This window comes from Garra rufa, chromosome 14 (genome assembly GCF_049309525.1).
Source record: "Garra rufa chromosome 14, GarRuf1.0, whole genome shotgun sequence".
Taxonomy (NCBI): Eukaryota; Metazoa; Chordata; class Actinopteri; order Cypriniformes; family Cyprinidae; genus Garra; species Garra rufa.
In genome coordinates, this window is record NC_133374.1 from 30183294 (window position 1) to 30205941 (window position 22648).

The window sequence follows — 22648 nt, forward strand, 5'->3', positions numbered from 1 at the left end:
GATCTTTTAGCACTTCCCTAATAGGATAGCTCACTAATATAACACATATAAGATAAAATGACAAAATCTGCTCACAACTGTTACATTATTTGATGTCATTCCTTGACATTGCAATAAGGAACTTTAACTTATAGTCAGGGGAATAGCTTGTCAGGGACAGAGATAATGAGATATGATCGCTGGCTGAAAATTGATGGCCTGAATAAGGGAAAGAGAAAGATGCTTATGAGGGGCAGAGTGATGGGAGCAAGGGGGGTTGTTTGCTTTAATTAGTTTTGTTCTCTGGAGTCATACTCAGTGGAATAGCGGGTGTAGATTTAAGGGGAAGATCTGATTATTACGTGAATCAGATTTATTACACTATATATAAAGTATTCATATCCCTTCGTTTTTTTTTTTTTCACATTTTGTTATGTTACTGCATAATGTTAAACTGCTTTACATGACTTTTTTTCACATCAATCTACACTCTATAAACCATAATGGTAACACAGTGACAGAACTGTCACAAAAGCAGGTGATGAGCAGTGCCTGGTTACCTTCAAACATTATGCTTGGGATTGAGTTTTTTTTAGACTAGAGAATCTTGTTTCTCTCAGTCTGAGGGTCCTTTAGGTGTTTTTTTGCAAATCCCAAGTGTGTTTTCATGTGTCTTCACTTAGGAGAGGATTGAGTCTTGCCACATCACCATAAAGCCCAGATCAGTGGAGTGTTGCAGTGATGTTTGTTCATCTATAACTTTCTTCTATCTCTACATATGATCATGGAGCTCAACTAGAGTGAGCATCAGGTTCTTGGTCACCACTCTAACCAAAGCCCTTCTCCATCAGTTGGTCAGTTTGGCCAGAAGGCCAGCTCTAGGAAGAGCCTTGGTTGTTTTAAACTTGGTTGTTTTAAACTTTTTTCCATTCGATGATTCCTTTTAATACTCTAATATTTCAAGACAGTTTGGACATCACAATATTTTTTAATATCTTAAAAGCTGACATATCTTTGACATGATTTTAGAGTGGCAGACCTAAGGATAGTTTGAGACACTACAATTCTAGTGTGACACATGTAAGGTTACTGAGGTCTCAAGAGAGCAGGAAATCAGGGAAGCAGAAGAATAATCCAGAAGAACTAATTCAGTTGTCTTTCCTATGGGAATCTACACAACTAACGGACTTCCATCCATTTATAAAAGACCCCTAAACAAGCTAGACCATCTGTTTGCAAGTCATCCATCAATAAATATGTAAACCACTTGACAAAGTGGCTTGTGGTAAAATGATCAGAACGATGAGCTCCCCATCTCAGTGCAATACTGCAGTCAGTACATTAAAAGAGAAAAGGGCTGACGCATTACTGTAAGCCATAGCTCCTCCCTCTTTTCCTGTAGACTGCACTCAGGGGGAATTAGGGCCAATGGAAAAAAATGGGGTGAATGGAGGTACAAAGAGAAGAAGGGTTGAATAACGAGTGTGGAGGGATGCTAGAAAGAAGATAGACCAGCAGAAATGGTGATGATGCCTGCCAAAGTGTAATAATAATAATAATAATAATCATCATCATCACTTTTAGGTTTTTAACATTTGTGCAAATTTATTAAAAATAAAAAACTGAAAAGATCCCGTTGCACAAGTATTCATACCCTTTTCTGGGACACTCGAAATTTTGCTCAGGAGCATTCATATTGCTGCTACTACAGTTCGAGTGGAGTTAAACTGTGGCAAATTCATTTGAATGAGTATGATTTAGAAAGGCACACACCTCTCAGAAAAGGTCTAACAGCTGAAAATGCATATCAGAGCAAAAACCAAGTCCTGAGGTCAAAATAACTGCCTGTAGAGCTCAGTGACAGACTTGCGTTAAGGCAATGATCTAGGGAAGAGTTCAGAAAAATAAATTTGTAAAATTTACACTCCATACACCATAATAATGACAAAGCAAAAACCAGATTTGCAAATTTTACAAATGTACTAAAAATAAAACACTGAAATAAGTACATTGCATAAGTATTCATACCCTTAACTCATAGTTGAAACACCTTTACAGCCTCGAGTGTTTTTGGGTATGATGTGACAAGCTTTGCAAATCTGCATTTGGCAATTATCTGCCATTCTTTGCCTCACCTTTTCACCTCTCAAGCTCTGTCAGCTTGGATGGGGGCTAGACATTTTCTAGAGTCCTAGTTGTTCCAATCGTCTTCCATTATGGATACTGCTTTCGTGAACCTTCAATGCAGCAGATTTTTTTCTGAACTCTTCCCTAGATCACTGCCTTAACGCAATTCTGTCACTGAGCTCTACAGGCAGTTATCTTGACCTCAGGACCTATTTTTTGCTTTGCCATTATGAAGTAGGGAGTGTAGATTGATGTGGGGAAAAAAAGTAATTTAAAGTAGTTTAACATAACAAACATAACAAAATGTGAAAAAAATGAAGGGGTATGAATAATTTTGCAAGGCACTGTAAGAGAAGATGAATGCAAGATTGCAAAAACTTGTATTAGGTACATGTAATTTTGCACTAGATAGATAGATAGATAGATAGACTTTTACAGTGCAAAAAAAGCATGACATGAAAGAGGATGGATGGGGATCAAAGGGCAATGAAAGGAGTGAGTTAGAAGGAAAGTTGGCCAGGAAAGGAAAAGAGGATGTAATGGCTTTGGGGAATGTGGGGTACTTTTAAATGGATGCGGATGGAGGAAAGCCACTGCTTAGAAATTCAGATAGTTTAAAGACCTGGCATAAAAAACTAAATGGTAAATCAGTTTCCCACGTGCTGACCTCACCGGAGGGCAAAAGTGAAATAATGCTGAAACAGTCCCCTCAGCAAGAAAGAGGTTTGAGTTGAGAAGATGAATTATTTACTGACATCCAGTTTTGCAGCTAAAGGGAGGGGCTGGTCAAATTGCAGATATCACTGAATTGAAAGTACATTTCATAAACATTTCAATTTATTGGTATTTAAGAGGCATTATTTCATTATTTGGCATTTTATGAAAGAACACTGTGTTTTCTGTAATAGCTAGAAGCATGTGAGTTTGTATCATCCTTGGCTGTCACTGCAGCACATGTTGGTCTCTACGGGACATCTGTTCCACAGTCAAAGATCATCTAGATCTCTCACCTCCTTCTGTCACCCCAAACTCACTCTGTCAGAAGGCAAAAGACAGAATTAAGTAAATATAATAATATGAATACAGTCAATATAATATTATCTTCCCTTTATATTCCTATCCATTCCATTTCCCCTCAGGTAAATGTAAACATTCTCTCCTGGGAATTAGCCATAAAGATAACAATAATATGTTGTATTAGCGTTCAGACCAACACAGGATATATTTTGCTGTTTTAAATGCTCAAATTCCTTAAAGTCTGTTGAATTCTGATTGGCTGTCAATGTTTTATTGTTCACCTGGAAAAACATAGTCTGAAAATGATGAGCATTTTCATACAATTAGAACTGTTAAAAATGTTATATCATCCTTGATGGAAATGCAGGGTATGACCTGGAGATGTGAAGTCATAAATCAGCTTTTAGGATGTAGAATTATGAATTAACTTAAGTACAATGTTTAAGTTGAAGCATCACAGATTGCCCATGAGTCCAGGCTTTTTCTGACTAGCAGCAGTGACCATGAAGTCTCTCAAGCTGCATTGGTGTTGATAATGCCATCATGGCACATAGAATGGCATGTCACCCACACCAAATGGTCAGAGTGAATATACAGGGTGCCTCGATCCACTCTATAAATGAAATAGCACCCCAAGGACAGCTGTGGCCAACTGCCAGCAGACAAAGGCAATAAATAACACTAGTGGTCACTGAGAATTTACTGTTTAACAACAGGGAGATAGAGAGGGAGGAAGATGGGGTTTAGGTACGGTATTCCTAAAATGAGGTTGGCTTTTAATTAAATTCCTCAGTGACTAAATGAAAACATTGTAGGAATTAATAATTGAGTTGAGGAATTTATCCAAACACAATGGCAGTGAAGAAGATGAAATGGAATGGAGACTGTGAAGACAAAGGTTAGAGCTTAATTAAAACAGCTTGTAGATGAGATGCACTAAGTCATATGATGGACATACACACAAGTAATCCTTTGATTTAGTCATCATTTCTTTCCCTGATGTTTCTAACGTTGGTATTCTTCGTGAAGTAATACAATTAAACGTGCAAAGAATGAAACAGCACAGCTTGGTGTACTTTTCAAACTTGCATTGCATCTTGTGGTGTTAAGCAATAATAACATCTGTTCTGCTTCCTCACCATTGGGTGGGTAGAGTTTTGTTGAGGTGTATATATGAGCTCATTCACACTGCTGAAGGTGTGCTATCCACAGCAATGAGAGGTCTTGTTCAGCACTTGTTCCATGATTGCTATGGTTAGATTAATTACAAAATCACTGGGCTGTTAAGTCATTAATTGTTTTCTATAACAGAGTGATGAAAAGCAATAAAATGATTTGCCGGATTGCAGAGAAACAGACATGCATTTGCGTTTCTCTTTCTTCTGCTCTTTCTCAGAACAGAATGTTTGCAAACGCTTCATTGTAATAGGTGCTGAAATAGACAACTGTATTTTCTCAATTTCACTTTTTCTGCGCTGCTAAAAAAATGTAGGCCTGATAATTTATGGTGTGCTAATTATGTTGGTCTAACAGTAACAGCATACTAACAATGTACAGCAAAATGTTGCAGTCATTTACCGTTGTCTGAGGGTTTTTCAAAGGTGAAATCCAGTTAATTCACTAGAAATACATGCAATCTGGAATTTTGCATGAGAGTAAAATATTTCCCCACACGGATTTCACAACAGGTTCAAATTGAACATGCAGATTCTCTTCTATTACCATCAAAAAGCAGCTTGGTTTGAAAATTACTTTTAAGTAGTGCGTCAGTATTGACAAAGGCTACAGTACTGACAATAGACAAAATGTAACTGTGAAGACATGTGAACAACGCGGCTAGAAACATTTTAGCAACATGCAAAATTGTGCCAAATGTGGGACTGCATCTTAAGATATGTAAACACTATTCTAACAATGTGCTAAAACATACTAGAAACATGTTTTAACATGTTTTTTAGCAAAATGCACAATTTTGCCAAAAATGTGACTGCGTCTTAAGATACGAACAATATTCCAAAAATGTGATAAATATGCTAGTAACATGCTAGCAACATGTTGAAACATGCAAAACATGTTAGCAACATGCAAACATGCAAAATTTTGCCAACAAATGTTACTGCATCGTACACTGTAAAAAGTTTTCATGAGTTTCAATTTAAAAAACTTAAGTTAAGCAGCTGCCTTAAAATTTTAAGTTAAATCAACTTAAGTCATTTCAACTCACAAGTTAAATCAACTCATTTGTATTGTAATACGTTAAAATAACTTGTAGTTTTAAGCTGATTTAACTTAAAAATGTAAGGCAGCTACTAAACTTAGGTTTTTAAGTTGAATCTGGTGAAAACTTTTTACAGTGTAAGACATGTAAACAACATTCCAAAAATGTGCTAAAACATTATGGAAAAATGCAAAAAATGTTAGCAACATGCAAACATGCATAATTTTGCCAAATATGAACTGCATCTCAATACATGTAAACAGCATTCCAAAATGTGCTAAAACGTTCTAGAAACATGTTGAAACATGCAGAACATTCAACAGATTGTGACTGCAACTTGAGACATGTGAACAACATGCCAAAAATGTGCTAAAACATGCTAGAAACAGGCAAGCAACATGTTGAAACATGCTAAACATATTAGAAACACGTAAAACATGCAACATTTCACCAAAAATGTGACTGCCTCTTAAGACATGTGGACAACATTCAAAAAATGTGCTAAACATGCTAGAAACATGCTAGCAACTTGTAGAAACATGCTAGCAACTTGTAGAAACATGCAGAACATGTTAGCAACATGCAAACATGCAAAATTTTACCAACAAATTTGACTGCATCTTACACTGTAAAAAGCATTCACCAGTTTCAACTAAAAAACTTAAGCAGCTGCCTTAAAATTTTAGGTTAAATCAACTTAAGTCATTTCAACTCACATTAAATCAACTCATTTTTATTGTAATAGGTTAAAATAACTTGTAGTTTTAAGCTGATTTAACATAAAAATTTAAGGCAGCTGCTAAACTGCTGGTTTTTAAGTTGAATCTGGTGAAAACTTTTTACAGTGTAAGACATGTAAACAACATTCCAAAAATGTTCTAAAACATTATGTAAAAATGCAAAACATGTTAGCAACATGCAAACATGCATATTTTTTTCCAAATGTGAACTGCATCTCAATACATGTAAACAACATTCCAAAATGTGCTAAAACGTTCTAGAAACATGTTGAAACATGCAGAACATGTTAAAAACATGTTATCAACATGCAACACATCCAACAGATTGTGACTGCACCTTGAGACATGTGAACAACATGCCAAAAATGTGCTAAAACATGCTAGAAACAGGCAAGCAACATGCTGAAACATGCAGAGCATGCTAGAATCATGTTGGAATATGCAAAATATGTTGGAAACATGTTAGCTGTAACAAAGAGAACAGGACGTAAAGTGGGCCGATCTATATATTAGAATATGCTAGAATATAAATATATTAGAAACGTGCAAAATTTCACCAAAAATGTGACTGCCTCTTAAGACGGTGCTAAACATGCTAGAAACATACTAGCAACTTGTTGAAACATGCAGAGCATGCTAGAATCATGTTGGAATATGCAAAATATGTTGGAAACATGTTAGCTGTAACAAAGAGAACAGGACGTAAAGTGGGCCGATCTATGTGCAAAGCTTTATTTGAATACATGGTCAAACAACAGGCAGACTTGAACACCTGCAAACAGACATGAATGAGGCAAAACGTCTCTAGGTTACGTATGTAACCATGGTTCCCTGAGAAGGGAACGAGACACCGCGTCCCCTAGGGGTCGTTATTGGGGAACGCCGCAGCGCGACTCGTGTCTGAAGAATGCATATGAAAAAACTACATGAAATGGCCGGCGTCAGCGTATGATGTCACCGCGGCGGGACCGCCACTGCTGGTGCGTCACTACCAGGCGTCACTGTATAAAGAGGCGCCGGTGTAAACACACATTCGCTTCAACGTCTGAAGCTTCTCGTCCGAAGCATGGCAAGAAAGTGTAGGGGACGCGGTGTCTCGTTCCCTTCTCAGGGAACCATGGTTACATACGTAACCTAGAGACGTTCCCTTCCGAGGGAAGGAACGTCTCCTAGGGGGTCGCTATTGGGGAACAGTTATACCCACGCTACCATGCTGAGGGGACTGCATGCTATGACAGCCAGCCCTAAGCATCAATTCTGAGAAGAATTTCCCCAATTAGGACGTGGTGACGGCTGTCGGAACGTTATCCCCCACGGCCAATGGCCTGAACTGTTACCCACTTACCTGGATGGGTCAAAGGACCCAGGGCACAGCTCAGGCTTGGAATCAAGCGATTCCTTCGGGGGAAACGGCTAAGTATTAACTTAGACTTATTTAGAACAGGAACTGCCAATACTACCGAGTCTAGTTCCCTCTGTGAACTGACTCAAGATAGAGAATAGCAGATCTGTCCTAGGACAGAAACCGTTCTAGCAGGGGTTACTCTCAGGTAACACACCCTGGATAACAGATGATCAGGATATATCGAAGGTGATATCGAGTGGAGTTGGACCCAGGGAGACCGGGGTTTTTAGACTTGGGGGGGACTTACCACTTATGTGGATTTTAGGAAGTGCACAGGGATTGTGTGCGCACTTACCACTATTGTGGATTTCAGAAAGTGCCCAGGGTTCAGCGTGGGACACTTACCCTAGTAAATGGGATTTTAGAGACAGTGTTTTCCCTTTTAGGGGGAGATGACAAGCATTTAGATAGGGGAAGAACCCTCCCTGAGAGAGGGGAGCAATGCTACACCCCAATCAGGACAGACAGTCCGCAAAAACTGTTAGTCGACTGATGAAATCATGGAGCTACTGACCATCATGATAGTGGACGTGAATAGATTTCACCCTTCCTCAGAAGGGGAGCCTACTTCCCCTGCCAGGAGCAGTGCTCTTAAGTGGGACCCTTCTCAAAGGGGAGCAATCATGCTTGACTCAGGAAGCCTGGTGACAGACTCTACCCAACAAAAAAGGGAATCTTACCAAAACCCGCCAGAGGGTGTTGCTCTAGAGGACCCTTTCCTTAGAAAGGGGAGCTACCAAAGTCACCTCAAGACCCTGAGAAGGGAGAGCTCCTGGTTAGTCATGAGGACAGACTCCTAACCCTGAAGGCCAGGGAGGAACACCCGTCCTGACGAGGGGGTGCTCATTGGGGACCCTTTCCTCAGAAAGGGGAGAGCCCAGCTCGTGCGTGAGGGGTAAAGCTCCAGGAAGTCATGAGGACAGACTCCTAACCCTGAAGGCCAGGGAGGAACGCCCATCCAGCCGAGGTGGCGCTCATTAGGGACCCTTTCCTCAGAAAGGGGAGAGCCCAGCTCGTGCGTGAGGCCTGAAGAGTGAGAATCATCCTGGACAAAAGGGACAGGCTCCTAACCCAGATGACCGGGAGGAAAACCTGGCTTTGTCAGCGAAAAGCGGTACTCTGAAAAACCCTTTCCGCGGAAAGGGGAGTACTACTTAGGTCGAACCAACCCTGCCCTCGGGCTAACAGGGGGATCAACAGAGACCAGTCTAGGTGGACTTATGTTCCTGTCTCAACAGGACATAAATTTCCCTGAGAAGGGAGAGCTCCTGGTTAGTCATGAGGACAGACTCCTAACCCTGAAGGCCAGGGAGGAACACCCGTCCTGATGAGGGGGTGCTCATTGGGGACCCTTTCCTCAGAAAGGGGATAGCCCAGCTCGTGCGTGAGGGGTAAAGCTCCAGGAAGTCATGAGGACAGACTCCTAACCCTGAAGGCCAGGGAGGAACGCCCATCCAGCCGAGGGGGCGCTCATTAGGGCCTGCATTTAACTCAAACTTAAACAAAACCTGTTTAAGGAGTTAAAATCCAGAGCATCAGTAATGGAGGTTCTATGGGACACAAGAACCGCTAAGAAGTCATAGGTTCAAGGAGCGTGCAGGGAGCTCGTGTTGTTGGGGAGACTTAACACACAGCTAGCCTCAGACAGCTGTAGTTAATAAGACTGTTCTGACATAATCATGGCTGAACTGGTCTCAGGAAATCCCCCTTTTTTTTCTCACCGCACAGCTCAGACCGTGTGAAAGTGCGGGTATCAGATTACCACACACGTCACACGCAGGCCTCCGGTGAGAGAATACATGCACTCTTAGACAAAGAGAAGTTGAAGACGACGAAGAGGATGTGTGTTTACACCGGCGCCTCTTTATACACAAAAATGTGACTGTGAAAAAATGTGACATTCCAAAAACGTGCTAAAACATGCTAGCAACATGTAAAACATGCAAAATTTTACAAAAATGTGCTAAAACATGCTAGCAACTTGTTTAAACAAAAGGCATGTTCGAAAGTTAGCAGCATGCAAAACATGCTAATTTTTGCCAAAAATTTGACTGCATCATAAAACATGTGAACAACATTCCAAAAATGTGCTAAAACATGCTATGCTAGCAACACGCTGAACCATGCAAAACATGTTAGCAGCATGCATAACATAGCAAAAATTAGCCAAAATGAGATTTTGTCATTTTATGACGTGAACAACATTCCGGAAATGTGCTAAAACATGCTAAAACCATGTAAGCAAGTTGAAACATGCAGAACATATTAACAACATGTTAGCAACATGCAAAACATGCTAAATGTTGCCAAAATGTGATGTGACTGCATCTTAAAACATGTGAACAACATTCCAAAATGTGCTAAAACATGCTAGAAACATGCTAGCAACATGTTGAAAACATGTTAGGAACATGATAGCAACATGGAATGTGTTCTAAAACATGTTAGCAAAAACGCTATGAACATGTTGGTAAAAATCTTAAAACAATATCGAATGATATAGAATTCCAGAAACATGTTAGCAACATGCTAAACGCTTTAAGAATGTTTTAATAACATGTTAAAATGTGTTAGCAATGTGTTAAATGCTAGTAATGCATAGCAATTATTGTATCAAAATGCTAAAACATGATATCTACTGTTAAAACATAGTGAAAACATGCTATCAACATTTTTAATTGCTTTATATGGAACACTTCTTCTTTTGTGCATCAGTTATGCATGCAGGATGTGTATATGTTAATGTGATGTAAAGTGGCCTTATCGATGAATAAGTGCACTTTAATGGCTGGTCTTCCATCTATGAGAGAAACTACAAGGATCAATAGCCAGAAAGAAGCAGGCAGGCATATGACCTTGGTAAAGAGGCTGTTATCTTCTTTGAACCCTGGATCTTAACAACCAGCGTCATCTATAGTGCTGTACAAGGCTATTTGATCTTAACCTGCTTACCTTAATTTTGACTGTGTCTCAAAACTTCTATACATAATAACAGAAAAAAAAAATCTGAAACATTTTAGAGAAAAGCTACAGTAAGAATTGCTGAGATTTCAAGTCAACTACACATACAGAAAGTAAGAACATTACAGAACATCTTGTTGTATGACCACATGATCAGATACACTGTGAAATAAAATACCGTGATGGATGCATTTATAAATAGTCCTTCCCGCAATGGCTCTCAGACACATGCTTCAAATACCAGAGCTGGGGTCAGAAAACAACTCTGAATGTCATACTGAATGGCTCTTTTGTCATATTTTGAGAATTTGACATGTTTGTGAACTTTTGTGCTTTATGTTGGCACATTATCACATAGGATATAAAACAAATAGCCTATGGCAAGCTGTTTGGACACTAGTATCTATTCAGTTAGGTACTAGTATTTATGCATTAGCTATTAGCGCTCATTCATTAGCTACTAGCACTTATTCTTTAGCTGCTTGTGCTTATTCTTTAGATCTTATTTTATAATTATATTATTATATTATATTATTACATTTTACTTATTCTAATAATGACTAGCATTTAATTCTACTTTATATATTTATTTTTTTAATTACTAGTAACTTTTTAGACCAAGGATACCCTGTACTTAATAAGTACTAGTACTTTTTAAATGTACATTTATGTTCAGTATGCTTATAATATGTTGAAAATTAACCCTTAAATGCATACCTTGGGTCTTTAGTGACCCAGGACGTCCTTTACTACCCTCTCCCTCCTTATTTTTTTAAGTTTGATGTCAACTTTCTCAGTATTCCTCAATCTATTAATTATAAACAATATAAGAAAAAAAAATAAATAAATAAATATAAAATAATGTTTTCTGATTATTTTTTTATTTTTTATTTTTTATTTTATTTTTTTTTTGTAAAAAGTGTATAGGGCCGCTAGAGTCCTGAAGTGTAATAGTCTAAGTATATTTTTTGTGTGAATACAAAATGTGCTTGATTAAAATATATCCAAATAAATTCTCACTAGTTCCTTATGAGGTCGAAGATATCTCCTATCTAATTAGTACTAGTAGTTACTCTGTTTTTGATATTGTCTGTTAATTTATGACTAGTAATTATTCCAAAGTGACTAGTATCTTTTTTAAATATTACTGGAAAGTATTCAGTAGCATGTTTAAATACTAGTATTTATTAAATACAAACTAGTATTTAATGAATAGTAGTAAAAAAAGTACCTACTACTAATACCTAAAAATAAGTACTAGTAGATACTAGCATGTTTTAAACATTAAAAGGTAAAACAGCTTGGCATAAATAGCCTTGTGTCTGTCATAAGTGCTCTCTTTATTTCTGCAGAAATGTCATTGTGGGTTTTCAGTGTCTGCAGAATTGGTCAGTCATGAACTCAAGTCCTGTTTAGAGAATGTTTTTGTCAGTTGATAAGACACTGATCAATACAATGCAAAGTGGAGTGCAACCAATTACTCCCCCCTCTCTCTATTTTTATCAGTCTCTAGTGATTTCAACTTTTTTATAGCCATGAGTGTTTATTATAAGCAAAGGATTACAAAGAACTGAATCTAAAACAAATGTGCTAGTATTAAAAATGATTGCGAAAACAAATGTAATCATATGTAAAAACGTAACATAAAAATACAAATCTTAATGCAAAAAAATATATATTATATAAAATATTTTTTTATAAAATAAATGTAAAAGTTTGTATATACTGTTTAACAATGTTTAATGTTTTTTTTTTTGAAAGAGTCTCACAGAGGCTGCATTTATTTGATCAGAAATACAGTAAAAAAATACTATTGTGATGCAAAATTCGTTCTAACATGCTGATTTACTTTTGCATTTGCATTTCTTAATATTACTAATACTTAATACAGTTGTAAATATGCTGATACATTTAATTTTGTGAATACTGAGTATTTGGATATTATACTTTTGTCAAAAACTGCTTTGTAATGCATACTAGGGATATGTACTGATGTATTTCAATCACTGTTTATTGCTCTTGTTAGGATCAAAAGTCTTAGATGGATCAATAATCGGTGCTCATCTCTTCCATTTCTCTTAGGAGTGTGGTATGCTCAAGCATTGGAGGTGAGTACAGGGAAGGTCCATTTTATAGAAGTGATGAATGGAAGTTCAGTTCTCTTACCCTGCACTTACGCCAGCTGCATCGGCATTAAAAACCTTTACTTCAACTGGCAGTTCAAGGACAATGGGACAATGATTAAGGTGAGACATTCAACCGTATGTCAATCACACTTATTTTCACGCAGTTGATGCTAAAAAGGCTGTGGATTAATTGTCCAAATATTCTTCTTTCCCCTAGCTCTGTGAGGCCATAATCCCAGCAGAAGGAGTAGAACCTAATGTGAAAATCTATCATGAGCGGGTGGAGTTTGTCGGCTCCAGCAAACAGAATAACATCTCCATCTTATTGCATAACGTCACCTTTGAGGACCAAGGAGAGTACATCTGCTTCGCCCGTAACCCCAAGGAGAAGGAACGCAACCATAGTGCAATTTTCACTCTTTATGTGGTGGACGAATGTGAGTCTCCATTCTCCATTACAAAAGGCCTCAAATATTGTAAACAAGTGTGTTATACCTGTGGTGTTATACCTGCTCAAACCATCTAAACCTGTTATTGTCTTTACAGTGAAAGAGGTGGACAACACACTGACCCGCATCATTGTGTCCGTGCTCGGTGTGGTCATAGGTCTGATCATTCTCATCATGGTGGTGAAAGCTGTAGTCATCGCCGTTCTAAACAAGGTTCAGGAGAAGAAGTAAGTCAGTTTTATCCTGAGCAAAAGAAAAAAAAAAAACTTTACAGTAATGAAACTTTCTATAGTTTTTATGGCTAGATAAAAAACTAATTAATACATTTTTGCGCTTGTTTATAATTAGATACTTGGTCGATACTTAACCACTATATAATACATATGGACTGTTAGACTCAAGATAGATAGATAGACAGAGAGACGGATAGACAGACAGACGAATGGACAGAAGGAAGGACGGACAGATTGATAGACAGTAGATGTACATACAGAGAGCAGACGCACATACAGACAGCAGACAGATAGATAGATAGATAGATAGATAGATAGATAGATAGATAGATAGATAGATAGATAGATAGATAGATAGATAGATAGATAGATAGATAGATAGATAGATAGATAGATAGATAGAGACAGATTGATAGACAGCAGACGTACATACAGACAGCAGACAGATAGATAGACAGTCAGACAGCAGATGTACAGACAGACAGACAGACAGACAGACAGACAGACAGATAATAGATAGATAGACAGACAGACAGACAGATAGATAGAGACAAATTGATAGATAGCAGACGTACATACAGACAGCAGACAGATGGAGAGACAGAAAGACAGACAGACAGATAGATAGACAGACAGACAGCAGATGTACAGACAGACGGACGGACGGACGGACGGACGGACGGATGGATAGATAGATAGATAGATAGATAGATAGATAGATAGATAGATAGATAGATAGATAGATAGATAGATAGATAGATAGATAGATAGATAGATAGACAGACAGACAGATAAATAGATAGATAGATATACAGACAGACAGACAGACAGACAGACAGACAGCAAATGTACAGACAGACAGACAGACAGACAGACAGACAGACAGGTAGACATTTTTATTTATAATGGGCAGTGGTTTGCAACAGCAGGCAGAAATATGCAGAGTCATCCTCCGTTCTGTTCTCCGTAAACAGTGGCATGTGTGCTGCACGCTAACAGAAGCGACAAGGGTCCAGTGCTTGTCTGGTGACTTTGACATGGTGACTGTTATAAAACCCCTGTGAGACCAGAGCAAATGTCAATAAATATCATTCTGTCATTTTGAGTAAATGTCAATAACAAGGCATTCTGGGTAATGGTGATAGGGGTCATTCCCTCCCAGGACAAATTTCCCTATATCCACTGTCCGATTCATCATAACATAAGCTACATTAGAACGCTAGAACACATGTATCATAATCGGATGTCAATTGTATTTGTTATTATTTGTTTTCTTTTTTCCCTCTTTCTTATAGTAAAGAGTGCCTTGTGAGCTCTTCAGGGAATGACAATACAGAAAACGGCCTACCGGGATCCAAAGCAGACAGCAAACCAACACCAAAGGCATGAAAAAAGCATGTGTGTGTACATACATCAGCATATGTATACATGCATACATTATCATAACAGAATGAAAGAAAGTCATAACAATGGACAGTTTTATTCTCTTTATCTCATGAGAAAAAATGCTACATATAAATATGTGAAAATATATATATTTTAGATTGTGCTTGAGGAAAAATACAAAGTGCTGCAGGCTGGATCACACACCCTTTGCTGGAAAGAAACGGCATCAAAAAATAAGCAGATGATGGCAGACGCTTCGGTGTGCTTGCATTCTGTTCTTGTCTGTGAGACACAGCACACACACACTGCCTTCTTCACAAACTGCCATATACTTTCAATGCTCAACAGCACAAGTCCCACAAAACGAAATGTTTGCGATAACCTTCCAGTGCAACTTTACACATCTTCAAACTGCATTCCAAACGATCTTGAGGTGGAATCTCTCACAAGCTGACAAGTCAGTAACCAAACAAAAAGACTAAACAATTTACACATAAAAACCATGGGTGCCTCTTCAAATTGGAATATGTTTACCACCAATTCAAGCAGCTAACCGAGTCTAATTACTTACCACTCCAACTAATTTTACAAGTGATTTTAAGGTCATAAAGAGCAGGATGCGAGTGCACTTGAAGGCCAGAAATACACTCTACGCAATAGCATCCCCTTGTGGCAATGCATATAATACAACACATACTTATGACACATTTCTTGTGTGAAAATAAGGTTGTGTAGAGTATTTTTCATGCCTAAACGCGTTATTTAAAAGAAAAAAGAAAAAAATCAGAGATGCAGATAAGGGGTGTATATCCAGCATCCAGCCCAGCACGGTTTATTCAATTTATTTCTTTTTCAGTTTTTCTTCTGCTTTAGATAAAACACAGGTGCCTGTAAACGCTTCAAGCTCCACATGCTTCCTGGGAGCCTTCAAATGCTATATAAATAAATTAATTAAACAACGCTCACATAAAAAAAGCAAAAAAGACAAAAAAAAAAAAAAAAAATCCCTAGAAAATAAACACATTAAAATATAAAGACAATCCCCAGAAACCAACTCCCTGTAGAAAATGAATAATCTCCTGATGCTGCTTTCAAGAAAAAATAACCAATAACTTTTCCTAATGCATGTGAACGTTTTTATACAGTGCATCTAGTGTACTATGTATCCATTTCTCCCAATCGTGTTCTCCTGTCTTTTCGCACATGACTGATCAATCTGTGCTTGTCGTAAACAAAGCCACCCTCGCTATCTTGTACGTATCTGAAATACAGGCATGAAGGGCCACTGTAGTTGACTGGTAAAGCTTATTATGACATCCAAACTTCACAGAACACAATACCGGCATCTGAACTAGCAAGCTAGCAACTTAAATGCGCTAAACTGCACCAATCTACGATAATACTCTGTTTTCATATCATCGTTTAAAGACACAAGACTTCTGTGACAAAATATAACGAATCGTAATACCTCACATGCCTCTAAACGGCGATTTACAGTTCACATCTATCTAGCATTACCATAAACCTTCTCATAGATCAGACTAGCTTGATGCTAATTCAAGTAAACACACAAATGGTCGAAAATACTTGTGGGATTTTATTTGTTAAACGTTCTGGAGCTGCAAAGCGAACTCTGTTTATCAAAACAAGCCGACTGTCCAAATTTATCAGTTGTTATTATTAAGATTCAAGTGCCAAAACTGAACTAGAACTGCTAGTGCAACGGTGGATGATTTACTGTTGCCGCCATCTTGTTTCATTCGTCTTCCTCATTCCTTTTGTATTGGAAACCCTTTGAATGCACAATGCTTGTTCATATCCATATCTGGTTTACGTATCGACAAATTCATAACATGCGATGAATGTCACTTTGCGATTACGCCGCAAAAAAAAAAAAATGCAATGAAACCCTCATAGTCTTCCGCCATAACCCAAAGATGAATGTACACAGTGGTTGCAGTTATGGCAGAGTTCAGAGGGGTTGTTTCTGGGCACCTTATTCATAAAGATGTATGTAAAAGTGTATTGAATGCTCATTGTATACTGTATTTAGGCAGGACTTGAAGTTGAATATCTAGCTGAATAGCTGCAATGCTTATATTAAGAATAGAGGAACAGGAATAAGACTATATCTCTTTCATGTGCACATATTAGCAGTCTTCCAAATCACTTGACTCTCTTTTAGAAATCAGGGGCTTTGGCATTCTCAACTGTTTGGGATGCTTTTGACAGGGCGGTATGAAATCCTAGGTTTAAATTCAAGTGTTAATTCAAGTTTTTATTTGATTTCTTAAAAGTGCGTCCATAAGTGTGTGTTAAAATCAGCCGTGCTTTGGAGAAAGGGTTTGGTGCCGCTCTGTCTTGTCAGATGCACTGTACAGTAATGTGGTCAGCGTTGAGTGTCCTAACTGTTGTCGAGCTGTTCACATGGTCTCTTTGATTCATTTACGGCGGAATGTTTTAACATGTTATGCTTCTTAAAGCTTGTTGCCTTTTGTCATTTGCAGCTAGTGTGTTTATGATTCAATGATCACATACACAAGGAGATTACGTAGATCAGCAATACTGTAAAAAAAAGAATGGAAAATGTAAAAAAAAAAAAAAGTAAATACATGAGTGCCTAGGCTCTCGAAAATGGACTGTTGTATGCAAATGGGCAACTTGAACTTTTATTACAGCTTCTATTTTTATCATTTAGCTATTTTTAGCTATTATCCCAATTCATGTTCTGCTTATTTTTTTGTGACTTGCATAAGTATTTTTTTTTTTTTTCCCCTAAATAGCATTTATTTGAATCAGATGTTTAATGCTAATGAAATAGTGTGGTGGTTCTCAACCGGTTTTGCTTAATAATTATCGTTTTTATTGTACAAATGTAAGCAAGCATTGAAATTTCTTAATATTTCCATGGACTGCACTGTAAAAAGTTTTCAGCAGCTGCCTTAAGTTTTTAAGTTTAATCAGCTTAAAACTACAAGTCATTTTAACTTATCACATTAAGAATTAGTTGATATAACTTGTGAGTTTAAATGCATTAAGTTGATTTAACTTAAAATCTTAAGGCAGCTGCTAGTTTTATGTTGAAACTGATAAAAACTTTTAACAGTGTGGAAACTCCAAATATAGTATTTAAAGGGATAGTTCACCCAGAAATGAAAATTATGTTATTAATTACTTACCCACATGTCGCTCAAAAACCTGTAAGATACAAATTAAGTTATTTTTGATGAAATCCGAGAGCTTTCTGACCCTGCATAGATAGCAAAGCAACTGACAAGTTCAAGGCCCAGAAAGGTAGTAAGGACATGTTGAAATATAGATGCGCATTTAAGCACATACGTAAAAAGACATTATGTATCAAGCCAATTACCATAGAAATATTACTTACCAGGTTTTGTGAAGTTTTGAGTTTTCCTTTAGGCTTTATAGTAATTTGGGTCAATTTGGACCGGCCCCTTTTCTAAACAACACCATTATAGCTTCCCAAAGGGTCAATTTCAACAGTTTTTGATAATTATTGACCTAGAGTGTCCAGAGAATTGTACTGCAGTGTTTTTTTTTTTTTTCAGATTGAGCGAAAAACCTAGGACTAGTTTGGAAAAAAAAAGCGCAATGTGCAATAGTTTACACCCTTGAAAAATGCAATATCTGCCCCCAGTGGCCGATTTCTATACAGACCTCTGGGGCCATGCGTCAAACAGGCCCACTGAGTTTCATTCCGATCAGCCTCCATTAACCTTGTCTAATAGGTGCTCAAAGTTCATCGCCCAATGGCAGCCATGTTTTTTGAGATACACAAATGTCCTTAAAGACACTTGTGGAACTTTAGACCACGATCATGCCCAGCAATGTTCCTGTTGATACGAAAAATGGTTACGTAGGTATAGCCATTTTTATGTTTTTTTTTTGTTTTTTTTCATTTTCTCTATTTAAGTGCCACCAAGTGGCCAAGCTCTGTGGTTTTTGTCGTGTGACCTCAGATTGAGCTCCTACGTTCTGAGTTTGGCGAAGATATCTCATTTCGTTTAGAAGTTATAGGCATTTTATTAAAAGTGGCCCTGCCCCTTTCGAACAACTTGGCATCCATTTTTTTTTTTTGATAATTATTGATATTCACTTTCCAGAGAATCCTTCTGCACTGGTTTGGTTCCGACCAGGTGAAAAACCTAGGACTAGTTCGCAAAAGTAGGTTTTAGAAAAAAAAAATCCAAAATACCCCAAAATTTTGCCAGGCTCACGATCGAATCTGAGGCATGCATTTTGTCCGGCGTGAGCCATGGATCCAACAACCCTTGAGCCTGCGACTGACGGTTTAGGAGTTATGAGCAATTTCATACTTTTGATCGCTGTAGCGCCCCCAGTCAGGCCAAATGCAATATTTGCCCTCAGTGACCGATTTCTATTAAATTTCTCACAGACCTCTGGGGCCATGAGTCAAACAGGCCCACTAAGCTTCGTTCTGATCGGCCTCCGTTAGCCTTGTCTAATAGGATAGGTACTCAAAATTCATCGGCCAATGGCAGCCATGTTTTTTGTGATACGCAAATGTCCTTATAGACACTTGTGGCACTTTGGACCAAGGCCGTGCTCAACTATTTTCATGTTAATAGGACAACTGGTTATGTAGGTATAGCCATTTTTATTATTATTTTTTTTTCCTCTTTAAGCATTACCAAGTGGTCATTCTCCGTGATGTTTGTCCTATGACCTAAGATTGAGCCCTTATGTATGTGTTCTGAGTTTGGCGAAGATACCTCATTTTGTTCAGGAGTTATAGGCATTTTATTAAAAGTGGCCCTGCAATGGTGAGTCGAAAGTTAAACTTTTTTTTGATCATTATTGATACTCACTCTCCAGAGAATCGTCCTGCAGTGGCTTGGTTCTGACCAGGTGAAAAACCTAAAACTAGTTCGCAAAAGTAGGTTTTAGAGAAAAATCCAAAATACCCGAAATTTCACCAGACTCACAATCGAATCTGAGGCGTGCGTTTTCTCTGGCATGAGCCGAGGTTTCCAACAACACTTGAGCATCTGACTTTAGAAGTTATAAGCAATTTTGTACTTTTGATTGCTGTAGCGCCCCCGTCAGGGCAACTGCTATCTATTATAACAATGTCCTTACTACCTTTCTGGGCCTTGAACATGTCAGTTGCATTGTTGTCTATGCAAGGTCAGAAAGCTCTCAGATTTCATCAAAAATATCTTAATTTATGTTTCATAGATGAACGAAGGTCCTACAGGTTTGACAGTGAGTAATGACAGAATTTTCATTTTTGAGTGAACTATCACTTTAATGTAGTTTTATTGATGGTTTTGGATGGTATTATTTGTATTATTATATAGTGTATTTTTCATTCCGTCCATGTTGTAAAAACAGACTTGAGATTCATTTTTGTTTGGCAGTCAGTTGAGAACCACTGCTATAGTGCGTAGCTGTATAGACATCGATAGACATAGACATCTTGCTCTGGTTGCTTATGTCTGCTGGAATTGTTGGCTCTGGGCTCAGTTAGTAATGTCTGGGCAGGAGAGCCGCTGCGCTGAAAACAGACTGCATAGCTGCAGTATTGCAGTGCAAAACCGCATCCTAAGAGTGCAGCACTGAGCCATGAATCTGCACACGTCAGGGTTTGTTTCTCTCTGGATCTGAAGGGTTATAGCAGGGAAAGCTAAAGGGATATGTCTGATTTCTATCATATTAACAACACAAAATCATCCAAATAAGTCATGTTACGTACTACTATGTTCTTTTCACTGGAAGGCTGTATGAATTCAACCTACTTCGATGCATGTTACATACTTACAACTACTAATTTAAGTAAATATCTACAGCTGCATTTTCAGGCAGGCTGCTTGATCTTGGTAGAAAGAAAATATGAGATATGACATATAAAATGTGCTTTATATGCACAATTTTATCCTCTCTGTTTTGCAGTGAGAATTTGTACTTACATGGGATGTCCGAAACCACTTGCACTCTTTTAAAAAATTATTGTACTATATTAATTTGAGAGTTAGTCTCTCTCCGATCTGATGATCTGATCCCATTCAGGAACAGATTGACCTTTTGTAAAGTAATGGATTTCAAAAAAACTGGATTTCACTGCCTGGGTGACTCACTCTCACTGCCAAGCCAAGAGAGTGTGAGGACTGCTATGTGCTCCAACACATTCCAAGACGCTCTGTCTCCCTCTAGTGGATTTTAAGACTTCCAACGTTTTTAAATAATCAAGGATTCCAGTCACACTGGCTATGTTTGAAATGGCAAATTAGCATACTGCTTACTGCATACTGCACAGTATACTGAATACTGTCTGTGTTTTAAGAAATAGTATGCAGAACAGTATGCATTTATGCTTCACTGATGTCACATGACGTAATTCAAGCTTACATTTAATTTAGTAAATGGAATCCAGATATATTTTTCATTTTTAATCCAATTTTGTGTAAAAACAAGCAGAAATAATTGTAGGAAAATCAATCCCACTGGAAATTGAAGGTCATGTTGGGCACATTGCATTGTGGGATACCATACGCCATGTGCTCTGCAGTATACAGTGGTATTTTAGTATTATTTATCTACTATTATTGTATTTAATACAATTTTGAATTAGCTTTTACTAGATTTTATATGTTCAGTTTTCATCAGGATTGCCAAGTCTGTGATTTTACAGCAGTCCACGGGTTAAAGCGACCTCAAAGCGACCTTCAACAGAGGGGAACACCACAGGGGGGAAAAACTCACTTTCTAGTGCTGTCAAGCGATTAATCGCATGTTTATACTGTGTATATTTATTATGTATATAGAAATACACACATATGCAATATATTTAGAAAATATTTACATATATTTACATGTATATAGTTAATTTCATATAATTTGTATTAAATATAAATATTTTTAATATATAAACATAACATTTTCTTAAATATATACATGCATGAGTGTGTATTTATAAATACATCATAAATATACACAGTGATTGCACAGGATGCGATAAATCATAATTAATCGTTTGACAGCACTAATTTTGGCTAGTTCTGATTAAAACATAGGCTGCTTTTGTTTTGCAGACCTGGCAACCCTGGTTTTTGTTTTGATTTTAAGTAATCTGCTTTTGCCTTGGTTATTATTTATTTTAAATATTTATATTTAGCTTTATTTTTTATTTCATTTTGAGTACTTAAGCTTTAACAAATCTACTAAAGTAGTTAAGTACTCAGGTACTCAGTAAACTTTACATTTTAGTACTTCAGCTTTAATTAATTTCAGTTCAATTTCTAAATTTGGATTCAACTTTTTTGTAGTAGTTGATTTTATTTTAAATATTTCTTTTTAGCTTTATTTTTATGCAATGTTGAGTACTTCAGCTTCATCAACAGTACTAATGTACTCAAGTACTCAGTAAACTTTATATTTTAGTACGTCAGCTTTAACTAATTTCAGTTACATTTCTAATTTTTGATTAAGCTTTTTGCTAGTAGTTGATTTTGTTTCATTTTGAGTACTTCAGCTTTAACAAAAGTACTAAAGTACTCAAGTACTCAGAAAAATGTACATTTCAGTACTTCAGCTTTAACTGATTTCAGTTACATTTCTAATTCCTGACGTAGCTTTTTTCTAGTAGTTGATTTTAGTTTAAATATTTCTATTTAGCTTTATTGTTTTATTTCATTTTGAGTACTTCAGCTTTAACAAAAGTACTCAAGTACTCAGTAAAATTTAAATTTTAGTACTTTAGCTTTAACTAATTTCAGTTGCATTTCTCATTTCTGATTCAGCTTTTTTCTACTAGTTGTTTTTTTTATTTTGAGTACTTCAGCTTTAACAGAAGTACTAAAGTACTCAAGTATTCAGTAAAATTGGCATTTTAGGACTTCAGCTTTAACTAATTTCAGTTACATTTAAACTTTTTTGTAGTAGATGATTTTAGTTTGAATTTTTCTATTTAGCTATATTTTTAAATTTCAGTACTTCAGCTTTAACGAATTTGTTACATATCTAATT

General features: G+C 37.2%; 1 protein-coding gene across 1 annotated transcript in view; it reads left to right on the plus strand.

Moving 5' to 3' along the window:
• Positions 1-17302, plus strand: part of scn4ba (sodium channel, voltage-gated, type IV, beta a) — a 25340-nt gene extending 8038 nt beyond the window's left edge. The window contains exons 2-5 of the mRNA XM_073818170.1: positions 12530-12693; positions 12791-13010; positions 13120-13249; positions 14551-17302. Of these exons, the coding sequence (XP_073674271.1) occupies positions 12530-12693; positions 12791-13010; positions 13120-13249; positions 14551-14644 (608 nt within the window). The 3' untranslated portion in view covers positions 14645-17302. The remainder of the gene's footprint in view (positions 1-12529; positions 12694-12790; positions 13011-13119; positions 13250-14550) is intronic.
• Positions 17303-22648: the final 5346 nt, after the last annotated feature.